The sequence below is a fragment of the Mytilus californianus genome, unplaced genomic scaffold (genome assembly GCF_021869535.1).
Source record: "Mytilus californianus isolate M0D057914Y unplaced genomic scaffold, xbMytCali1.0.p SCAF_8, whole genome shotgun sequence".
Lineage (NCBI taxonomy): Eukaryota > Metazoa > Mollusca > Bivalvia > Mytilida > Mytilidae > Mytilus > Mytilus californianus.
In genome coordinates this window covers 106,312,717-106,337,236 of record NW_026262734.1, presented here as the reverse complement: position 1 = coordinate 106,337,236, position 24,520 = coordinate 106,312,717, and the positions used below count along the sequence as shown (strand labels likewise).

Below are 24,520 nucleotides of genomic sequence, written 5' to 3'. Positions count from 1 at the left end.
TGACCGTTATGGAATAACCATTTCACAGATGATATCAGATATGTTCCTTATGTCGTAACTACAATACCCTTCCCTTTTCACAAATGTGACCTACAGAATTAGACTATTTACCGGATTTGTAATAACATAAGCAACACGACGGGTGCCACATGTGGAGCAGGATCTGCTTACCCTTCCGGAGCACCTGAGATCACCCCGTTTTTGGTGGGGTTCGTGTTGCTTAGTCTTTAGTTTTCTATGTTGTGTCATCTGTACTATTATTTGTCTGTTTGTCTTTTTATTTTTGGCCATTGCGTTGTCAGTTTGTTTTCGATCTATGGGTTTGACTGTCCCTCTGGTATCTTTCGTCCCTCTTTTAGAGAAGTTCAAAAATTAAGTTTATTGTTTACATATAGATTCTACCACTGCATCAAGTGTGATACAATATTTATCCACTACTGACAGTTAAATTATCAAATTTAAAACGTGAGGCTCGCTGAGCGTTTTAAATATTATAAGTTTAACTGTCGAGAGTGGATTAATATTGTATTGCATCAGATTTAGTGGTGGAATCTGTTTCTCTAATGATTTTTAGACGCTATGCAGTCAAACTTGATCCTTTTTTTCAAATGATCTGCAAAAAGATGTATACCTTCTATGTGACTTCATCAAACATTTTCAGAGCAAAGCAAGAAAATTTGACGTCATAATCGAATTTTGACCAATGAAGAACTGAGATCAAATGAACCACACGTTGATTAAATAAAAAGAATCAACAGGTCAGGAAAGGGATAAATCGGGTAAGAATTACAGAAATAGAAATATGATATGATTTATAAAACCATAAATATACTATATTCACATACAATTACATATTTACATAATTATAGATATCATATGATGACAATAAAACTAATCATGTCTTATTTTCATCTGAATGTATTCTTCTGTAAATAATTTCTTCTCTTCCTTCCTTCATGGCAGCATATCTGGCTGTTGTAAATAAAAAGTCACTTAACCTGAAAGGTAAACAGTCATTTAAAACATAAATACTATTCTTGAGACAAAACATATCACACAGTTATATCTAATAACTATATAATGAGGGGATATCAATGAACAATTCTCTCTTTGACCAAAGTTCAAAAGCAAAAACAAGATTTGATATAGTCGTCTTTGTTTTAGGAAATAAATTTCCATTTAAAACATTCAAAGGTTAAGAGGATATATATATTAAGAAATGATATGAATGCTTTAACAAGAGGCTGTCAGAGTGACAGCAAACCGGATTTTCCTGCTTGAAAAATGATTTTTGCAAATCTGGACCCCAAGCATGATCAAGTAAAAAAAAAGTTTAGATTCAGCATTTCAAAGAACCCAATAGATTCAATTTTTGTTGAAATCAAACAGTTTAATTTTGGACCCCCGATTAGGACCAACTTGAAAACTGGGCTCAAAATCAACAAGAGGCTGTTAGAGTGACAGCAAACCGGATTACCTGCAGATGTCGAACCCTGAACAGTTGAGAAAGTATGGACACTACATTTAAGCTTAAAACTGCTCTGAATTTGGATTGTAATTGAATATTTGACACAGCATATATAGGTTTGTAACACAATATGAATGTGGTCAAAGAACTGAAAAATTTGAAATTGGACAATTACCTATTATGGTCAAATATCCCAAATCTTAGTACATTGTTAGAATCAGCATATCAAAGCACCCCAAGAATTCAATTTTTGATGAAATCAAACAAAAGTTTAATTTAGGACCCTGTGGACCAATTTGATAAAGGAGTCCAAAATCCAAAATCTTTAATTACATGGTTAGATTCAGCATTTCAAAAAATCCCATAAATTCAATTTTTGATTGAAATCAAACAAAGTTTAATTTTGAACCCTGATTTGGACCAACTTGAAAACTGGGCCCAAAAATCCAATATTTAAATACAGGTTTAGATTCAGCATTTGAAAGAACCCTATATATATTTAATTTATGTTGAAATGAATGTTATCCATATACTTATTAATTTTCTGTTCAAAGGGAAATAACTCAAACTGAATAAATGATAAACAAATAGTTCTCTAAAATTAGATATGATTTAACCACTAAAAAATAGTTCTCTAAAATTAGATATGATGTTATATATTTTCAAATTATAATCAATAAAATTAGATATGATTTAACCACTAAAACATTGTTAGAATCAGCATATCAAAGAACCCCAAGAATTTAATTTTTGATGAAATCAAACCAAAATCAGAAATCTAAATATATGATTATTAATAGACAATATAGGCTTAGTTTTTAAAAGAGTTCACTTCATCAAAAAAGAAAATATATATATAGCATTCAGAAAATTAGTTTATACAGAATAACAAACAAACCTACCACACAATTCTTCAAACAATTTACCAAAGAAAAGAAAAAAAAAATCAAAAATGTCATTTATCATTAATACAATGTCTTTTAAAAATCTATCAAACTTATCTGTAAGCGTAATCAAACTTTATCTATATAATTAACCATTTCTGTTCAAAGAGAAATAACTCAATCACATAATAAGTAGTACTTTTGACTATTGGAAAGGGTTTAACTCAACAACAACAAAAGCTAAAATCCTGAAAATTGAACATGACCTTCATTTAGTCACAGGAAACAACATATCTAAATTTTGAAAAATTTCGTCAAAGTGTTTTCATGTTAATGAACGAACAGTTTGGCAGCCGCCCACACTCCAGCACGCCATACATCCGAAAATCAAAAACTGATTTTTTTCTTTGAAAATCCAGTTACAAATCAACATAATTATCAATAAATGTGGATAGTGTCCACATGTGGATAGTGTCCACATGTGGACACAGATGATGCCCCTGATTGCATATCATATAGTTATAAAGGGACTTAACTGAAGAACCGTAAAAGTGAAGCTACCCAAATTTGAACTTGATCTGAGTTTTGTGGTAATAAGCATTGTGTGTAAGTCTCATAACATTTGGTTGAGGCTAACTTAAGTAGAGAACAGAAACTAAAAATTAAGCAGTTTTTCTACTTGTAAACACGCATAACTCTAGAACGGTTGTGTATAAGTTAACATTTGGTTGAGACAAACTAAAGTTTTATTACATTTGGTTGAGACAAACTAAAGTAAGAGAACGGAAACGAAAAATTCAGCAATTTTTATGTTTATAAAGGGACATAACTCAAGAATGGTAAAAGTGTCGCCACCAAATTTCGTACTTAATCTGTATTATGTAGTAATAAGCATTGTGTATAAGCTTCATAACATTTGGTTGAGGCAAACTAAAGTTAGAAAACGGAAACAAAAAATCTGTACTTGATCTTAGTTTTGTGGTAATGAATATTGTGTATAGGTTTCATAATGGTTGGTTTGGGCAAACTTAAGTTACAGAATGGAAACTAAAAAATTTGCAATCTTTCGATTTATAAAGTGACACTACCCAAATTCAACTTGATCTGCGTTTTATCAGTGGAAGTCAAAATTAAACATTGCATTGTATAAAGCATTGATTGTAGTTGATTCAACTATAATCATGGACAAAGGAAGATAACTCCAATTTTAAAATTACTTGATATTTAGAAGAAAATAAAAATTTTGCAATTTTTCCATTTATAAAAGGACATAACTCTAGAACGGTTAAAGTGACGCCACCAAAATTCAAAATTGATCTGTGTTTTGTGGTAATAAGCATTATGTATAAGTTTCATAACATTTGGTTGAGGCAAACTTAAGTTAGAGAACGGAAACTAAACATTTTGCAATTTTTCCATTTATAAAGGGGCATAACTCTAGAACGGTTAAAGTGACGCCACCAAAATTCAAATTTGATCTGTGTTTTGTGGTAATAAGTATTTTGTATAAGTTTCATAACATTTGGTTCTGGCAATCTCAAGTTAGAGAACGGAAACCAATTTTGGGACGTACGTACAGACGGACAAAGGTAACACTTAATGCCCACACCGCTACGGCGGGGGCATAAAAATAAGTACACTTCAGATGTGGACTGACTGGTTGGAATCCCAACCCATACAATAATAACAGCTGATATATATTACAGAACTCATCTAACAGAAGAATAATGAGCTCATAGAGCCCAATAAAATGCATACTGGTATATAGATCTTGTTAGAGAGAAAAAGTCACTTCTCATGTTTCTGAATAGTGTGGTCATTCTTTTTTTCTGTCCATGTGGATTTCATTTTCTTTACATTTGTGGGAGGATTTTCCATCCATTTTATCAGCAGGTGTTTTAAGATTTATTGTTTTCTGTTACCATTTTGCATTGACATGCCCTTCGTATTATCTCTGCCTTGTTATATATTTAAAAACGATTCAAGCTACATTTTAATGTACCATCTTACAATATCAATCAGTACCTGTTTAAATACTTTAAGGGTTCAGGACCAATTTCTTCAGCTCTTATCAATGGTGTCAAACTGCAGAAAAGACAAGAAAACATGTGTCAAATCTATTAATTATCTATAGCTCATTGGGATGAAAAGAAGAGTAGCAAATGTGGAAACATAAACATGACCACAGGAGTATTTTCAGGGAAGCATGAGAAAAAAACTAAATATTTGGTAAAATTATAATACTGTAAATTCATAAATTATTGCGAGGTTCTAATTAATGCAACTGGGTGAGTATCGCAATAATAAGAACTTACATTTTCATATCTGATACATATATATAGGTAGGCAAGTTTTCCTGAAATTGCAATAATTAATCTTGCATTTTTTTCCTTTCTTCAAAAATGGCAATCATAAATTGAGAATGGAAATGGGGAATGTGCATGCAATAATTTCTGATTTTACAGTATTTGAAACATATAACACAGTGACAGTAATTCCCTGAATGATTACTGGAAATGTTTGTCATAACTCTTTAGACTTTTTCTAACTAACTTGATATAAATGTACAGAAAAACTTTTGAAATCATTCTTACTTCCAATGTCCTTTTTTTTTGTAGTTTTAAGTGTTCGAGTAAAAACAACAAACAAAATATAGACTTTTCCGGACAAAACAAGCATAGAATTTAAAGGACACTTAAAAGTGAACCAAATATAATTCCAAATTCTAAACAGAACTCTGTTGAATCACATGTGTGATGCAAAAAGAAAATGAACAAAATATTTTAATTATTCTTTTAATTTCAGGAATTATGTTAATTTCCATAAAATTTTACATGGGTTCTTCTAAAAAATGCACTTGATGTGGGAACACAAACTTTATTTGTATCGCACAAAACTTTTCAACATAGAATATATTTGAAGGTAATATCATGGTTCACCACTAAGTGGACAGGACCACACAAGGTCCTTATTCATATTGTACTGGCACATTGAGCTTAATGATACCAATGATTGATTGATTGATTGATGATTGTTTTATGCCACATCAGCACAAGAAGGCTAGATTGTCGATAATCAAAATGAAATAAAAATAAACAATTAAAGTAATCAAATACTTGTCCATGTACAGTAGGTAATAATCTTAACTTCTAGATCACAAACATTCATTTATGTCTTTCAGAATGTGATAAAGAATATTACCTTCGTTCAGCTCGTCTACAGATAGATCTTGCTAGGTGTATATGCGTGGCTGATTTTCCTCCGGACTACAATTATAATAAATCAGAATATAGAATTTTGTGTTACACCCAGCTTTAACTAGCAAAAAAATAATAGGGTTATGATTTTAAGAAAACATTTAGCATGTTTCGGGGAAACCGTTTTACCCAGCACTGATCATCTTTTGCAATTTACAAAATGACTAATTATTTTTTATCATTTCCTCAGTTTAAATTTGCAAATGTAAAAAAAAATGTGTAAAATTCTATAATTTTATTTGCCAACATGTTTATGACAGGTTTAGGACCCAAAGCAAATTAACAGTCACAACAGAATTAAAGAAAATTCACTTATCAGATGGGTCATATTAATGAACCTCAAAATTAATTCATTGAATGGATCTGTCAGCAATGGTCAGTCAGCATTTTTGTTTTAATTCGTTTTTTCATACGACCACAATTTGCAATGTTTTTTGTAGTTTCAAGATAAAAAAAAGTAATTCACAGAAAGATAAAAACTATATTGAACTCTTTAGAAATCCTCATTTTAATTTTAATCCATTGAATATTTAAAATCTAATGTGTTTTGTCCACTTCTCCTGTGTACAAGCCTCTAAAGGTAGCAGCACCTCCCAATCTAAAATTACAATTCCAAGAAAGATAACTCAATTATCATATTTCGATCCTGCTACTGAAAGATCTACCCAAGATCTGTCTCCATCCTTCTAACCTTAGGACATATAGGTTTAGAAGGTCTTTCAAGCTATGTTGTAAAGCTAAGAGATTTTTGTGGTGGATGGCTGTGCTTTATTCTTGTTTTAGGCCATATTTCTCTATTCTTAATTTGTTTTCCAATTATTCTCTATTCTTTACTTGTTTTCCGATTACTGTAAATTCAGAATTTTTGTGATGTTTTCATTTATGTGAAAAATGTGACAGAAAAAGGTTTGCAAAATTAAAAACTCACATTCAATTTCAGAAGTGATTTTCCGTCACAAAATTTTAGCAATGGCATTAATAATATCTGGCATTTTTGCCAGTAATCAGTGATTTCCAATAATAAATTCATGCATTTATTTCTGAATTGAAGGTATCCTCTTTTCTTAATAATTAAGCACCCATTATTCTCTGTTTCTTTATTTTTTGGGTCCATTTTTCTCTATTTTTCATTTTTGTACACATTTTCTCTATTCTGCTATAGAGAACATATACTATTAACCATCCAGACACTAATTAAATATTCTCTAAAATCTCTTATGTATACTGTTTAGCTTATCTCCTATATTTTTTATGCCAAAAGTAGCTATTTCAATGTTACCATTTTTTTAAATAGTATAAGTAGCTAGCTGCTTTAGATGTCAAATCTATTATTATGGTTTGCTTAGATCTTTCCATCTCCAGCAGCTTGACTAAGAACTGTTTTTCTCTGTTATTGAAGAGAAGGAGTACATAATGATCATTGACCCTGCCTAGGAAAATAGAATCATCCATGACGACAGTATGACATCTAGATTTCTCTTTTAGCTTAATTATGTTTTTGAATTGCTGTCTTACTTCTGTGTCACCCTATTTTTTCTAAAGTAAATATGTGTAACCATTTGCACAGTACAAAGTTTAACAGAACTTAAAACTTACTGGCAAGATAAAGTTAGTAAGGGGAGGTAACTCTGCAGTGTATTCATCTATCCAATTTTCTAAATCTGCCACATATCTATCACTAAAGGTGGTCTTCCCTGGAAAAATTATTCAATAGAAATGATTACTAATGCAACTGCAGAATTTCCTGGTAGTTATAGGTATTGATTATAACTATTGTGAATAATAATTTCATAAATGCCAGTAAAACAGTCACTGACACCTGGAAATGTACGGTCACATTGAGTCCAATTCTAATCATGCTAGCTCACAAGGTAAATTGTCACTACTGTAAATTCAGAAATAATTGCGTGCATTTATTATTGTGATTCTGTCATTTTAGACTAAAATGTATTTTCAATTTTTGCGAAAATGAGAAAATCCTGTTTAATTCCTTTAAAAAAATTTTAAAATGCTAGTTTAAATTATTGCGATTATAACCATGTCCCATTTTATGCAATAATAAATGGAGAATGTGTCCATGGGACACAGAAGATGCCCCCGCTTGCATATAACATTATAAAAGGACATAACTCAAGAACAGTAAAATGGACGCTACCAAATTTAAACTTGATCAGTATTTTGAGGTAATAAGCATTGTGTATAAGTTTCATAACATTTGGTTGAGGCTAACTTAAGTTAGAGAACAGAAACGAAAAATTCAGCAATTTTTCCATTTGTAAACAGGCATAACTCTAGAACTGTTTGAGCGACACCATCAAAATTCAAACTTGATCTGTGTAATGTGGTAATAAGCATTTTGTATAAGTTTCATAACATTTGGTTGAGGCAAACTAAAGTTAGAGAACAGAAACGAAAAATTCAGCAATTTTTCCATTTGTAAAGGGGCATAACTCTAGAACTGTTAAAGTGACACCACAAAAATTCAAACTTGATCTGTATTTTGTGGTATAAGCATTGTGTATAAGTTTCATAACATTTGGTTGAGGCAAACTAAAGTAAGAGAACGGAAACAAAAAATTAAGCAATTTTTCCATTTGTAAAGGGGCATAACTCTAAAACCGTTAAAGTGACGCCACCAAAATTCAAACTTGATCTGTGTTTTGTGGTAATAAGCATTTTGTATAAGTTTCATAACATTTGGTTTATTCAAACTAAGGTTAAAAAACGGAAACCAACTATGAGACGTACGTACGGACGGACAAAGGTAAAACTTAATGCCCCCACCACTACGGCAGGGGCATTAAAAAAAATATCGCACTAATTTCTGAATTACAGTATCTGCATTTTACTCTAATAAGACAATTATTTTCAACATGCTTAAGCAAACACAGGGTAACAATCTGTGAGAACACATGAATACATTAACCCTATCTACACAATTCTGTAATCCTGTTTTAGCACACATGATGAGAATCTGAGTGAATGCACGACAGCTAGTTCCACTATGGAGACAGGTTATTCTGAGTGAGAACCAACCAGTCTTTGGTCTTGTTCCTAGATACCATGTGCTTAGCAGATAACATTAAAGGCCAATTTCAAAGATTTTGGTATAACCCATCTGTGGATTAAACCCATGACCTTCTACCACAAAAGTTAGCATGTGACCAACTCTAAATTTATCAATGATCCATGAAGTTGAGGTCAAGGTCAAGAGAACCCTAACAGACACATATGTACACCTTACAATAAATCTTTATATTAAATATAGTTGACCTATTACTTATAGTAACTGAGAAACTGACCTTTTTGCAAGAGTTTTACATTGATCAATGAACCATGAAATAAGGTCAAAGTCATGCAACTCTTGTCTAAATGTTGTATTCTCTCACAACAAATAAAGTGACCAATCAGTATTACTAATGGAAAGCAAAATATATGAGACACCTTCATTGCTGGTAAGACAACAAAAAAGAGAAAAATTTGTATATGATAATGTCATTTTGAAGTGTAGACAAAGAAAAGACAACAATTTACAGATTAAATATTGATTTAAATGTTTACAAACAGTTTTAAGAAACAGTGTTGATAAAATGTCAGTGTTATTTAAAAAGTTATGAGTTGTACCAGTTACATTTGTTACTAAACTTACTAAGATGAGCTTCCCTTGCAGATGAATGAGGTGTAGCTATACAGGACCCTAAATCTTGTAAGGCACACTGTACCTATAAATAAGGTAAAATTCTGATATGAATAAAGTAAAATATAACACAAACAAAGTAAGGTCAAAGTTCAAATAATTAAGATGAAGCTTTACACAACCCTACTTCTCGTGAGGCACATCACATCTATTAAGTATGTCAAAATTAAGATTTTTACAAAAACCCTTAGTCTTACTAGGTCCAAAAGATCTGTAAAAAGTTAGGTAAAATTTATCATAAATTAAACATAAATCAGGCAGTAGGTTTCTTGTTTGAATTTTTTATATTTTGTCATGTCTGGGTCTCGTATAGCTTGCTGATGCAGGACATCTATGTGGTTAGGTCTCTGGTTGATAGTTGTCTCATTGGCAATATTACCACATCTCCATATTTTATATTAAATACAATAGATTAATTGTTAAATATTTTTAAACTAAAAAAAATGAAAAATATGAGCCATCAATCTTTTATTACAGCTAGTCTTTTCAAAACCAAATATTCTTTGAAGGTACATTATTGTGGATGTTCATTCTAGTTTTTTTTCATTTATGATGTGGCTTCTTTAATTTGGGTTTATTATTATCCGGAATATTCTGTTGTTACTGCTTTATATATAGTATAAATTTGTACTAATATATTTTTTTGATGTGATGGTAATTTCTGATAATACCTCGTGTAACCTGTCTGTGACTGGTATATTGGTTTCTGTACAATATTCTGCTGCAATCCTACAAAAGTATTTTCACACTGTCATGACTGTATTTTATTTTAAATTACTGTAAATTCAGAAATTATTGCCTGCATTTATTATTGCGATTTTGTCATTTTGGACTAAAATGCGATTTTTTTTGCGAATGTTATCTGCTAAGCACATGGTATTTTAATTTTTGCAATATTGAGAAAAATCCTGTTTAATTCATATAAAAAATTACAAAATGCGAGTTTAAATTATTGCGATAATAACCCTGTCGCATTTTTCGCAATAATAAAAACATCGCAATAATTTCTGAATTTACAGTATTTTAAATTTTTTGCAACACTTGGTTTTTGAAATATAACACTATATAACAGATCAATTCAAAAATCAATGTTGGTATAATACAAGTGGAATATTTTTCTGTACAGTCGAACCTTGTTGTGTCTAAGTTGAAGGAGCCGGACCAAAGTATTCAACTCATCCGAGGTTCGACTCATCGGAGGTCGAGTGTGTCATAATAAATTTGGAATACATGACATATAGTATGAGATTTGTGTAAACTGGAAACACAATGAACAGTATGCCTTTTTTTTCGATATGACACTTTATGATTATGTATTCAATTTTTGGTCCTTCTTAATAATTAAACACATAAGTACAGATAAAAATCATGCACAAATAGTCTACACAAATATTTACAAAGGTCATAAATTATGAAATCACTCGCGGCACGAAATAAGTTGTAAACGGTCTCTGATGAGGTGGTCTGCTTTCCATTAAATTATCATGAATTTATTATAATTGTCCTAATCCTTTTATAAAATCTATTGTAATTAATGAGTTTTAAATCTAGTGATTCATCTAATCTCTGCTTGGGTCATTTAAATTCGTTTCATTTTTATGTCAGGTGAGAAATGCTCAACACACTAACATTCCGCTTGAATGATCAACAAAGGTGTTAATTAGCGGTCACCATAAACATGTCATTTAAACTGTTATACAAACAAGTATGTTTACTCAGCTTTAATCTCTTTTGAAAATGATAAGGTGACAAAGGAAATACATACGATTTGAATTTTTATCATTAGGTCTGCATCTTTCGAAAATTCTTACTTTCGAACTTCAAGACATCAGGGTCAATTAACATCACTTTCACTTCTACCGGACTTTAAAATTTACTCGACTTAACTGAGTATTCGAATCAACCGAGTTCGACTCATCAGAGGTAATTGTGCATTGATCAAACGGGAATTTTACCAGGACCGAGAAATTACTTCGACTCTACCAAATTTTCGACACAACTGAGTTCGACACGAGGTTCGACTGTATTTTAATACTGGATTAGTTAAATATTTTATAACATTGACACAAAGATTGACCTTTAATGTAAGGAATTTTTATCATAATCAAAGGTGAGGTTCTTTTGATCTTAATTCTTTATTGGTCAAAATTCAAATATGATGTCACATTTTCTTGCTCTCTTCTGAATTTGCTATTGTGACCTCACAAAAAATGTGACCATGACTGATGACATTACAAAAAAAACACATCTCTTTGTAGATTATTGAAAAAAAAGATAAAGTTTGTCAATATATCATCTAATAATTAGGGAAACATATTTGACATATACCCTAACATGCTCATGCAGTTTTATCAATTTAGCAAAACTATAAACAACTGTCGTATGAGTGGGAGGTTTAGCTAGCTAAAACCAGGTTTAACCTACCATTTTTTGGGAGAAAAATGCCTGTACCAAGTCAAAAATATGACAGTTGTTTTCCAGTCCTTCTGTCTAGTTGATAAAGTCTAGCATTTGGTTTTGTAAGGTTTTTATAATTTCCTTAGTTTTAAATATACCTTGGAGTTCAGTATTTTTGCTAACACATTTTATACTGTATTTTGTTCATGCTATTTTCATCATGTTCATACCCTATAGCTGAAGACAATTCATCTGTAGTGCCCAAGGCACTGAATATCATATCATCCTTAGATCTCCTCTCACCAGTGTATAAGGCAGATGTTCCTGAAAAAAGAAAAAAAAAATTTAAATGTTAAATCCGTAATGATGTTGATAAAGAGTAGCATTTAATGGTATTGTACAGTTCTGAGGAAAGCAACAAAGAAAGTTTATATGACATAATATATCATAGAATATGTTTCTCTATTGACATAGAGAGTCTTCTTGTTGTTTTACATACAGTAATTTTTACATCGCAATGACCGTGAGGGCATTCCGATGTATTGTTGCCACAGAGATTTCACTTTCGTTTTTGACTGGTAACTAATCGTATAAATACATCGACATTATCGACTGCAAAATAACATTCCTTATCGCTTGTTAAAATTCATTTCTTCAATGAGTACTCATAAAAATATTTATTTTGGAACATAGATTAATAATATGAATATGTTTTGTCGTTAAAAATATATATATAAGTAAAAAATCATTAATATCTATACACACGTACAGAAAAATTGTGTTAACGCAAGGGGAAGAATATCTCAAGAACGTTTTGCAGGAAAATATAAGTGCCTACTCAAATCCGATCTATTAGAAAAATCGAATTATTACAGAAGAGTATCCACCATGCACTTGCACTGCACTATTATTAGAATAGTAGAATAGAATGATATACAAATGGATGAAAATTATACTTACATGTAACTATTATATAAATATTAATATAATATATAACAACAAACCAGAGTATACTGATTTGTATCACAACAATATAATAGTTATTACGGTGAGGTTGAATTCCCTGTCATTTATTCATCATCCGCGCACCAAATTGTCTCCGAAAAAAATATATCTCTGTACATTAACCTCACTTTCTGGTATAGAGATGTAATTTTTTTTCTCAGACAAGTGCTTGTGATCTTCCACAAGAACTTGCGGTCATCCGATGTTCAGTACTTCAGTACTTTGATTTTATTAATTGTTATATATCTTGACACATTGTCCATTTTTACAAACTACTATATCTACTTACAGTGAAATAGTGACAATTATGACCTTTGTAGTTCATGCATGGTTATCACGGTTATATAAATAATAATTTTTTTTTAATAAATAATGAATATTAAAACTGCTATAGTGTATATGGTGTACATACCTTTATCCCCTGTTTTTGTATAAATCTTTGGTATTTTAATCTTCTTTGCATCTGATGAACTGAAAAAAAGGAAAATATATCATATATATAGTACATGTATATAGTAGGTAGTATTGTAATCCATTTTCGGACAATTGAAATCTTGCTGTATCACAATATATCATTGTATGATTATTTCGTGCATATGTTACTACTAAGGCCCTGTCAGTTTCACAACTTCTTTAAGCAAATAAGCAGCATTGCATAGAAAATATCATGGTGGTTAAGGTTCATGTGGACTCTTTGGCTAAAATGGCTGTGTTTACACATAAAAATGGCTGTGTTTCACCTCAAAATGGCTGTTTACACCTTACAATGGCTGTGTTTATACAACTCAAAATTTACTGAAAACAGACAAACCTGTGCATCTGGAATAGTTTTAAGGCACCGCATGACCTGGGTAAATAAAATTCAAATCTTTTTTTCGTCTCTGCAGAAGATGATAAAATTAACAGACATTTGAGTTTCACTTGATATGGTACACTCAATGACAGTTTAAATCACCTATTGTTGTCAGATATCTATTGTCCCTCTTTTGTCAATCAGTTCTCTTTTATTATTACCTATGGGGAAGTTCTCAAACCTCATTCACAACTTTGCTTATTTTAGAAACCTTAGGTACGAAAAAAGTGCACAGCAAAATACAGTTCAGTTTTTAAATTTCTAAAACATATATTTTTCTGTCACAGTAAATAATTTCAAGACATGGTATTTTACAGGCAGATTTCTTATATGGTAAGTATTGAACAGAAAATCTTTTCCTGCTAAAATTTCACATAAGTTTGTGAAATACAACTGTCTACATGTAAGGTGCTCACATTCTATATAAACCTAACCATAATTATAAATGTGTCACCACGGTAGAAGATATCTGCATGATTAATCAATCAAAGGGAGGTAATTATGAGATTTTCATTTTATGGATACTATATTCATGATATTCTGAGATAAACTTCATAGTGAAATTGTGTCCTTTTCTCTTATTCTATTAAATAAAATTATGACTTTAATTCAAAATTAAATAGATGGAAAATATTTCACAGGTAAATACAATCCAGCTATGAAATATTTTGTATAACATGCATTTTGAAATGTTGTGCACCATATATATACCATGTATACCTGTGCACGAATTATTTAGGACAGTATGTTTTGAAACAAATATTTTAGACTTTTATAGTGCAGTTTTCATTGGTATTATTATTTCATGATACATTTTTTTGTCTCGCATTGACAGAGTCAAAAAGTGAGACATAGGTATGCTGTTTCCAATGTCAGGATCAACAATGTATTAGTTTGTGATTAGTTATAAAAAAGAAGATGTGGTATGATTGCCAATGAGACAACTCTTCACAAGAGGCCAAATGACACAGAAATGAACAACTATTGGTCACAGTATGGCCTTCAACAATGAGCAAAGCCCATACCACATTGTCAGCTATAAAAGGTCCCAAAATGACAAATGTAAAACAATTCAAACGAGAAAACTAACGGCCTAATTTATCTAAAATATGTAACACAGCAACAAACAACAACCACTGAATTACAGGCCTAGTTTACGGTGAACCACTAGTTGTAGGTCAATGATATTTGGTATGCAGTTTTATTAACATTGGCATTTCTCATTTCCATGGAAATTATTTGGCCCTGCCCTCTCAGTCATGGTCTATTGACTTTGAAAATTTTGCTAAGTTTACATGTATTAATTAGTTTTGTGATTAGGTCAGTTCAGGGGAACCATTAGTGGTAGCTGTAGGCCAATGTTAATTGGTATGCAGTTGTATAAGCATTAGCACATCTCATTTCCATGGAGGATATTTGGCCCTGCCCCCTCAGTCATGGTCTATTAACTTTGAAACTTTTGCTTAGTTTACATGTATTAGTTTGTGATTAGATCAGTTTAAGATGAACCGCTAATGTTAAGTAAATGATATTTGGTATGCAAATTTATTGGCATTTGCAAGTCTCATTTCCATGGAGATTATATGGCCCATCCCCTCATCATACATCATGCATGGTTCATTGACTTTGAAACTTTGACATAGTTTACAAGTTAATGTTTGTGTTTAGGTTTGTTTAAAGGGAATGACTTATGATAGGTCAATGGTATTTGTTATGCAGTTGCATTAACATTGGCACATCTCATTTCCATGGAGATTGTTTAGCCATGTACCTTTAGTCATGGTTCATCAGTCAGGGGTACTACTTAAACAAGTGATTTCAGAATCACTTCTTTGAGTGATTTTGGCTGTGAAATATTAAAAATTTTCGCACAGACTTTTTAAAATCACTGAAACAAGTAATTTGAGAAGTTAAAATGTAATCACTTCAATAAGTGTTTATAACATTTTTTTGATATTTTTCCCACAAGCTTGATTTTTTTATTGGTAAAAAGACAAGAATTCCATTGAAAAGACAACTATGTACATGCAGAATTGTCTTTTGCTTGATAAGCGTGTCAGTTTTTACAGTTTATTTAAATATGCAAAAACTGGAATAATTTGTAGATCAGGACATAACCTTGAAATAAATCATTCTAACTATAAAGAAAACCAATCAGGTTACCTAATATTGTTGACCTTTGTCTGATAGTAAGAGTAGTTAATGAATATTTGATTACAGAACAATTCCCAAGGGTACTTTTAAAAGCTTTAGCACACTAACTTACTGCCCAAGCGCACTTTTGAAATTGATATCCAAAGATAAAGGGATAATTGATCTATATAGGAAAATTATAGAAAAGTTTGTGAAAATATGGAAAATCAATGAAATTAGCATTTGAAGATCAAAGGAAACACCAAAATCACTTAAATAGGTGATAACTGAATTTAAAAAATCACTGAAATAGGTGATAATGAAATCACTTGTTTAAGTAGTACCCCTGACTGTTCATTGACTTTAAATATTTGCTTAACTTACATGTTAAAGTATTGCTACTTTAATTTCATCAAAAATTACAAAAAGACGAGACATATCTCTGTGTTAACAGTTTATTCATATATAGTATTATTTATATACTACTTACTTATAATCAGCAGAAGACAATGGTCTTTTGTCACTCTGAAGAAATGGACTAATCAAATCTATTCCAATTTCATTCCATTCTCTTTTGCAAGGCACTGGTTCAGGTATTATTTCCTGACAAGTCTTTGTGGTCTTTTTGTTTTCATTTTGGCATTGCGGACATTTTTTCAAAAATTCGGTAACGTCTTTAACAATACCTAACCAATAATAGCTGTCAGTTATTTTGCTAATTGTCTTGTTTCTGCCTAAATGGCAACCAGTTCCAACATGACATAATTTAATTATGCTGTCCTTTTTGTCTTTTGTAATCACAAGTCTTTCATCAGGTGAGTCTTTTATATAATAGAGTTGTCCATTTTTAACCCAAAAATCTTTCACTCTGTTTCTTATTTTTCTTTTTTGACTCTCACTTGAGCCAATACGATATTCTTGGAAATTTGTATAGTTGAATATATCCTCATACTCTGACTCCTCCATTACTGTAGTGATGTAAGATGTAACGCTATGTCTACCATGACTTTTTTAATTGTACTCGTATCTGAAAACAAGTCACTTTAATAATGTAACTGTATTTCACTTACCTTATTTTCTTATTGATCAGGAAAAATTTCACAATAAAAAATCTGTGAAATTATGTATCGGTTAGTCTATGAAAAGGTATTTACTATGTAATTAAGAGCCATGGGCTTGCTTAGATTTTTTTAATTTAACATTTATAGTTGACTACAAGTGAAACGATGATTTTTAATAAATTTATCATGGTTTTCATATTTTTGTCATTTACGTTTTCATTATGAAACTATCAGTCAAGAGTATAACTTAAATAAGTTATTAGAAAAAATAACATACATGTCGTTATTGAAGGCTAAAATAACAAAAATATGTGTGATAACATATGTATGTCATGTATGTTACATGTTTCAAATCAGGCAATATACATCCTTTTTGTTAAATTGTATACAAGTTCTATTGATATTATTATTGTCTCTATGTATACTAAACTTTAGATATAACAGTTCATAGTTTGCCAATCATGCATAGTACACCTATGTTATTACAGAAAAAATATGCCTGTAATAACTAAAGGGTGTTATTACAGCTTCTCTACATAACTTCAAAGCATTTGCTCAGACATATATCATGCTTAATCACAATGTATTTTAATTTATTGTAAGAAATAATGATCAGAGCATGTGTAACGGAAATTTGTCATAGTTCATTTATTTTGATGTGAAATACCAGTTGTCTTTTCCTATTTATTGTTTTTCTATATGTATATAAGTTTCTCAATAGTTGGAGCACCATCTGTTACTTAAAACACCCCTAAAGTTGGTATAGTCTTGATTTTCACCCCTTTAAGTATAATGGACTGATCCAGATGGTAGTATATAAACCAGCCCAAGACAGAGAAACTCTGTCAGTTTTATGTGGACCGTTGAAGTGATAACATCAGGGATTATTTTCCAACTGGTAAGTAGAGTGAATTAAGTGATTCCAAAGGATATATATGAATAGTGTTCGGATTTATATGTGGATATTGCAATAGTGATTGTGATATAAAGTGAAACTTATATAATAAGTTATTTGTATTAGTGAGAATACAAGGTGTATACTTGCTGGTGTTGCAAGTTGTACTATGTGGAAGTGTGGATACTTCATAGATTTGGATTAGTGAGAATACAAGGTGTATACTTGCTGGTGTTGCAAGTTGTACTATGTGTGATATTGTGGAAGTGTATTAGTGAAAGTGCACTGTGTTAAACCTTACCAGTTTGGATAATATTCAGTGTGTGGGAACTCAAAGGGATAGTTAGTGCGTGAGTTCAGCTGTGTTTATATATATATTCCTTGTGCATTGAAGGATTTGTGCGTGTGTAATTGTGTCATTGTGTTATTGTGGTTAGTTGCAGACTAACAAGGTGGTACTACATATAGGTGGACGTTGTAAATAGAAGTTGTATATATGTGATTTTGTGTTCATACGTTTTGTGTGATATTTACCTGATGCATGTTGCATAGTAATCTGTTGGTGACATTGTGTAATAAAGGGCCTGTTGCATGTTGCATAGTGATCTGTTAGTGACATTGTGAATAAATCGGTCTTATACATGTTGCATAGTGATTGCATAGTGACATTGTGTATATATATTCAGTTATGAAACATTGTGTTTATGCATTGTGAATGAGGTACTTCACCTTGCATTTTGATTTATGTATATTGTGCTGTGTATATATTTTGCGTTGTGAATCCATTTAAGGATGTGTTAATTGTTTTGAATAGGACAACTGGTTGTGGTGAAAAATTGAGTTGAACACTTGAAATCCTGATTTATTCAGATACGGATCCATTGATCGCCCGTTACACGTTACAAATTTGGTGGCAGCGGTGGGATTTCATGTGTTTACTTCGTTACTGTAAATTCGCATATGATTGAAGGTTGTTGTAATATTTCAAAGTTATTTGTGTGTTGCGTTTGTAGTCAAAGTATAGTACATTTTTTAAGTAAAAAGGAACATTAAGTCAATTGATATTGAAATGGCAGATAATCTGTTTGATTCGGAAATTGCAGTTTTAACAAGTGAAATTGAAAAATTAGAATACAGCTTAAAACAAAGATTTAGGCATTCACTGCTCAATATTGATCATATAAATTTATCTACGTTGAAAAGTGTAAATGATTCTAGAGATACACTTGTGCTGATTTCAGTAAGGATGAAAATGAAGTAACCAGAAATTCTGTTTAGTTTAGGGACATAGGAGAACTTTTCTGAAAACATGTCTGTTAAAAGTGAATATTTTTGACAAAGAGACTCTGCCTTTAAGACATACAACTAGGCAAATTGAAAATTGTAGAGTAGATGATAAGATATATCATATTTGTATATAGTGTACATAGAGTTAAATGTGAGTCCGTCGGATGGGGACGTTAAATCCGAGGCCCCATGTACAGGAACATGTCACGCCCTGTGCATGTAAAAGACCCCTCCTGCAGATTTCGTTAAGAGTAGGCTCCTTGGAGCCGCTGTAGAGGCAAAATTTGTTAGGGACCCTTTAAATTTATTCTTTGGCAGTGACGCTCAAAATTACAGACGTTAATAGGAAAGAGGTTAATGTTAGAAACAGGGGTATTTTGAAGTAGGAAGTTTTAAAAAGTTTTATTCGGACAAAAAGAAAAATCCTGTGAATAGTGTTTGTGCATAAGAAGAAAGTTCAATATGTTTGATATGGCTGACTGGAATTTGGACATATAGGTAGACTTTGTATCTACGGGTTGTGCCTTGTCATGTCATCAGTTTAGACCTGATGGACAAAAGGGTAGACTGACATTATTGTCGGATGTAATGGTGCCTGACGTTGTGGTCAGAAGATATATATATATAGTTGAAGATATATATGTTCAGAATCTAACCAAAGTTGTTTGGTATTGTGAAGTGGCAAAGCGGGAAAAGGCTTTGTCTTGATGTATATATGTCCAATGGAAATAGTGCCTGCACTATGGTAGCGTTTGGGTATGAAAAATGACCACTTTGATAGATGATTTCTCAGCATGTCAGATGTATTCAAGGAGTCATGCGGGACGCATGATTTTTGAGGCGTGGGTAGTGTAACGGAAATTTGTCATAGTTCATTTATTTTGATGTGAAATACCAGTTGTCTTTTCCTATTTATTGTTTTTCTATATGTATATAAGTTTCTCCATAGTTGGAGCACCATCTGTTACTTAAAACACCCCTAAAGTTGGTATAGTCTTGATTTTCACCCCTTTAAGTATAATGGACTGATCCAGATGGTAGTATATAAACCAGCCCAAGACAGAGAAACTCTGTCAGTTTTATGTGGACCGTTGAAGTGATAACATCAGGGATTATTTTCCAACTGGTAAGTAGAGTGAATTAAGTGATTCCAAAGGATATATATGAATAGTGTTCGGATTTATATGTGGATATTGCAATAGTGATTGTGATATAAAGTGAAACTTATATAATAAGTTATTTGTATTAGTGAGAATACAAGGTGTATACTTGCTGGTGTTGCAAGTTGTACTATGTGGAAGTGTGGATACTTCATAGATTTGGATTAGTGAGAATACAAGGTGTATACTTGCTGGTGTTGCAAGTTGTACTATGTGTGATATTGTGGAAGTGTATTAGTGAAAGTGCACTGTGTTAAACCTTACCAGTTTGGATAATATTCAGTGTGTGGGAACTCAAAGGGATAGTTAGTGCGTGAGTTCAGCTGTGTTTATATATATATTCCTTGTGCATTGAAGGATTTGTGCGTGTGTAATTGTGTCATTGTGTTATTGTGGTTAGTTGCAGACTAACAAGGTGGTACTACATATAGGTGGACGTTGTAAATAGAAGTTGTATATATGTGATTTTGTGTTCATACGTTTTGTGTGATATTTACCTGATGCATGTTGCATAGTAATCTGTTGGTGACATTGTGTAATAAAGGGCCTGTTGCATGTTGCATAGTGATCTGTTAGTGACATTGTGAATAAATCGGTCTTATACATGTTGCATAGTGATTGCATAGTGACATTGTGTATATATATTCAGTTATGAAACATTGTGTTTATGCATTGTGAATGAGGTACTTCACCTTGCATTTTGATTTATGTATATTGTGCTGTGTATATATTTTGCGTTGTGAATCCATTTAAGGATGTGTTAATTGTTTTGAATAGGACAACTGGTTGTGGTGAAAAATTGAGTTGAACACTTGAAATCCTGATTTATTCAGATACGGATCCATTGATCGCCCGTTACACGTTACACATGTAATGAGGATCTGTGCAAGCTTCCCAGTAATTACCAAGTGTCTCATAAAATATATGTAATAAATTTCATACCTGTAATAACTAAGCCTTGTTATTGTTATTACAGCTAAGTTGAATCACTTGAAATCCTTGTCTCATTAATTTACAATGGTTGATTTAAAATCTATTAATCTAATTTGAAAATTAGTTATCAAGGCTATGTATTAAGTTAATGTGCAAAGTTTCATGAAGTCCCACGTGCCCACCAAAAATAAAAGTATTTATGATTATTTAACAAATAACAAACATATGTTACTACAGATGAAGAAAATTTTAGAAACAAAGAGTAGACAACTCATGAAATTATCTGTAATAATAACATATATGTTATTTTCTCTAATAACTTATTTAAGTTATACCCTTGACCGACTATGGTAAAATTGCAAATTGTGTTGCAGAAATCTAGGATATGAAAATTTCTTCAAAATGAAATGACAAATGCCAACTGACTGATTCTATAAGAATTAATTAATTTAATGACCCATCGGATAAGCAGATAACCTGTAAAAACAGATTATGACACTAGATGTGACCATTGATTAGCTTAGGGTCGTAAACAAAGTCATAAACTTGTTGCCAGGTAAAATTTTGTACTTTTTACTTCTACCAATTTCATTGACGATCAATATTATTACTGTTACAGACTTACAGTCAAGAAATGAAAATTTTGATATGGGAAAATGATGGCACCAGAAATATTGCCAGGAGCCGTATTTTGTTGTCAGATGCAATAAAAAAAATCGCACTTTGCGACAATAATGCAAAGCCCAGCATGGTCCCTGATATTTTGTTAGGTAAGTTGGCAAGTATTTTTTATATTAAACACATATATTTTATAATAATAAAGCTTAATTCATATTGTTTAAAGTCAAATACATTTTGTATGTTAATTGAACAATATAACAAGGTTTCAATATATATATATATATTTAAGTAAGGACTTAGGTTATATGACATTCACTTATACAAAGGGTCGTGATGGGGTTACCTTCATGACAATTAACCGTCAAAAATCTTGCCAATTGATATTATTGGTAATTTTTTATGCATGATATTAAAATAATCACTTCTTTATTGCGATAAAGAAATCAACCTATTTTGAAGAATCACATTAGATTCTGTCCAAAAAATAACGGTAATAGGTTTTCATTTGACACCTCTAACATATCTCGAATAGGATATATTGACAAATCATGATAAAACCATTTGACTCTAATGGTAGCACAAATGACTGTTTGATGCCTGACAGTAAAGGGCATTCTTTAATACCCTCTCATACATGCCTGAAGCTGAATTTTACAAAATTTTTAGTTGACCATGGGTCAATGGATCACTTGAACGTGTCGACCACAATACTGGAATACCAATAATGTCGATTGATTGATTGTTGGTTGTTTAACATCCAGTGGCAAATATTTCATGCATATTCAGGACGATCCAGTATTGTTGACAATACCATAGCCAGAAATTAGTAGTACTTTTGCTAATTAATATTCATAATATGTAAATGAGAATTGTACCACGTGATAATAATTTGAACTGGACTGGCTTGATATCATTAAAATCTTTAAAACACGGATATTATAAGTTGCCCGTCACAGAGTCCTTGTTTATAATCATTCTGATATTTCCGTAAAGTTGTCAGGTGGTCAAAATCAAAACAATGAACGCGAATTTAGTGAATTTTTCGTGTTTTCGTGAGTTTATTCTTCTTGAAATAGGGGCATTTTAACTTTACATGGGAACCTAGAGTTCAACGACTACACATACAAGGTTTGGACTTGCTTATTCTTTGGAAATTCAAGTTTCAAGTTTCATCCCTGCAACCTGTTTTTGTAATGACCTTGTTTGACAATTTTCAACACGAAGTTTGCAAATTTGACGTTTCAGCAATTTTAGCCTGTATTTTATATTGCAATGTTAAAAGCCTCTCGCTTCGATTTTTAAAATAGCTCAGGAACCTTGTTTTTTGCAACGACAGTCATTATGTTTCGTTTAAATGGTGTATATTGTCAGTCAGGGGACTTACTTAAATGAGTGATTTTTTAATCACTGATTCCAGTAACATTGTCTCCACAAATGTTGGAAGTAAGAGTTGTTTTTCTTTAATAATCACCTATTTAAGTAGTTCAAATAAATCACTGGACTAAGTGATTTAATTTTATTGTAGCTTTAAATATAGAATACTAATGATCCAGGGACTAATTATGCTGCTAAAATTATCAGAACCAACATCTGTGTTGATAGGATGACCGAGTCATGTCAGGTGATGACCTTGGACTAAATCTAGGATAATGACATAAAAATCACTTGTCTAAGTATCATATCTCTATTTTCTTCCAAAAAATCACTTCTTTAAGTATTATTATTTTAATTACCCCCACTAATTTCAACACCCCCAAACAGTGAAATTTGGATCGCGAACAGTAAAATTTTATTACATAATCTGTAAGATGAAACCTTGAATTTTACAGGAAAATTACTCCCACTGCTGGGAAAAATCTGCTAAGAAAGTATCAGTTCATTATGTAAAGCCTTTATTATAGCATTTTTTCAACAAATATAGAATTAACAGCTAATTGATTGCATCAAAGGCATAAACCTTGCTAATTAAAAGAAGAAAAAGGTTAATTTTTTCCAATTTTACTAATAATCATGATAATAAGATATAATCTAAACCTATGTGTTTAAAATTTTGGTAAAACTAAAAAATCACAATTTGAGACAAAATTTCAAATTTGCTATTTAAATATAAGTGATTTTTAAATCACTTATTTCAGTAAGTCCCCTGACTGATTGTTGTGTATATTTATTTTCTGTCCCCGCAACCTGTCTATCACTTAAATTGAAGTTAAAACAGACATTTTTTTCAAAATTCCCTATCATTTCAATATAATTTCCGTGACCCGTATCCGATTTCTTTAGTATAATATTCAAATAAGCAAAGTGGTGTTGATTTCTGGATATGCTGTCTGGTATAAATATTTTGTTCCAGTATTGTAATCAGCGTAAACGATGTCATAGAACAATCAGTTCTTACTGTGACATAATAGCAAAAGCATTGTGACATAGGAAATTTACAGGAAAGTGCACCAATCAAAAGTTGTTGTCACATTGTCAATATAGACAAAATTTGATGTGGAATTTAATCTTTCTCTGGACATATATGATATAGATCATGTAGATGAGGATAAATTATAATGATACATAATTAAAATAATGAAATATTGTCTTGTGCAACGATATTTTCCTTAACAATGTCATTCTATATACATGAAATGTATGCTTTACATTAACACAGCCATTGAATTCGCCTAAAAGATCCACATGAACCTTAAATCAAGCCATTTCCATACCTGAGTACATGTTTCCGGACATACTTACAATGATCGAGTCACAAAATTTTTTGCAACAGCAGAAGTAAATCTTAACATGGAGGAAACAAATTTTGACATTCTGTTTTGACTCTGACAGGAAATGCGTTCATTCCCAATATTGCCATCAAAACCGTTGC

The 24,520-nt window shown here is 31.4% G+C and overlaps 1 protein-coding gene across 2 annotated transcripts; it reads right to left on the bottom strand.

Annotated features, from left to right (window-relative positions):
* Positions 1-795: 795 nt before the first annotated feature.
* Positions 796-24,518, bottom strand: LOC127711563 (corrinoid adenosyltransferase MMAB-like). 2 transcript variants are annotated; one of them, XM_052217655.1, is made up of 10 exons: positions 24,391-24,518; positions 16,185-16,721; positions 13,121-13,179; positions 11,934-12,027; positions 9,978-10,035; positions 9,259-9,331; positions 7,206-7,303; positions 5,554-5,618; positions 4,378-4,437; positions 796-998 (listed from the first exon to the last, which is right to left on the bottom strand). In XM_052217655.1, the coding sequence occupies exons 2-10, from the start codon at positions 16,658-16,660 to the stop codon at positions 896-898; spliced, it is 1,086 nt and encodes a 361-aa protein (XP_052073615.1). In that variant the 5' UTR covers positions 16,661-16,721; positions 24,391-24,518; the 3' UTR covers positions 796-895. The 2 variants fall into 2 exon arrangements, with proteins under 2 accessions (XP_052073615.1, XP_052073616.1); XM_052217656.1 differs by lacking the exon at positions 16,185-16,721.
* Positions 24,519-24,520: the final 2 nt, after the last annotated feature.

Bases quoted from the DNA above. Each gene is read 5' to 3' on its own strand.
- LOC127711563 (XM_052217655.1), bottom strand. From the start codon at position 16,660: ATGGAGGAGTCAGAGTATGAGGATATATTCAACTATACAAATTTCCAA. The intron at 10,036-11,933 runs GTATGAACATGA...ATACTTTTGTAG, and splicing joins GAATTGTCTTCAGCTATAGG to GATTGCAGCAGAATATTGTA. The intron at 7,304-9,258 runs GTAAGTTTAGTA...TAATTTTTCCAG, and splicing joins TGCAAGGGAAGCTCATCTTA to GGAAGACCACCTTTAGTGAT.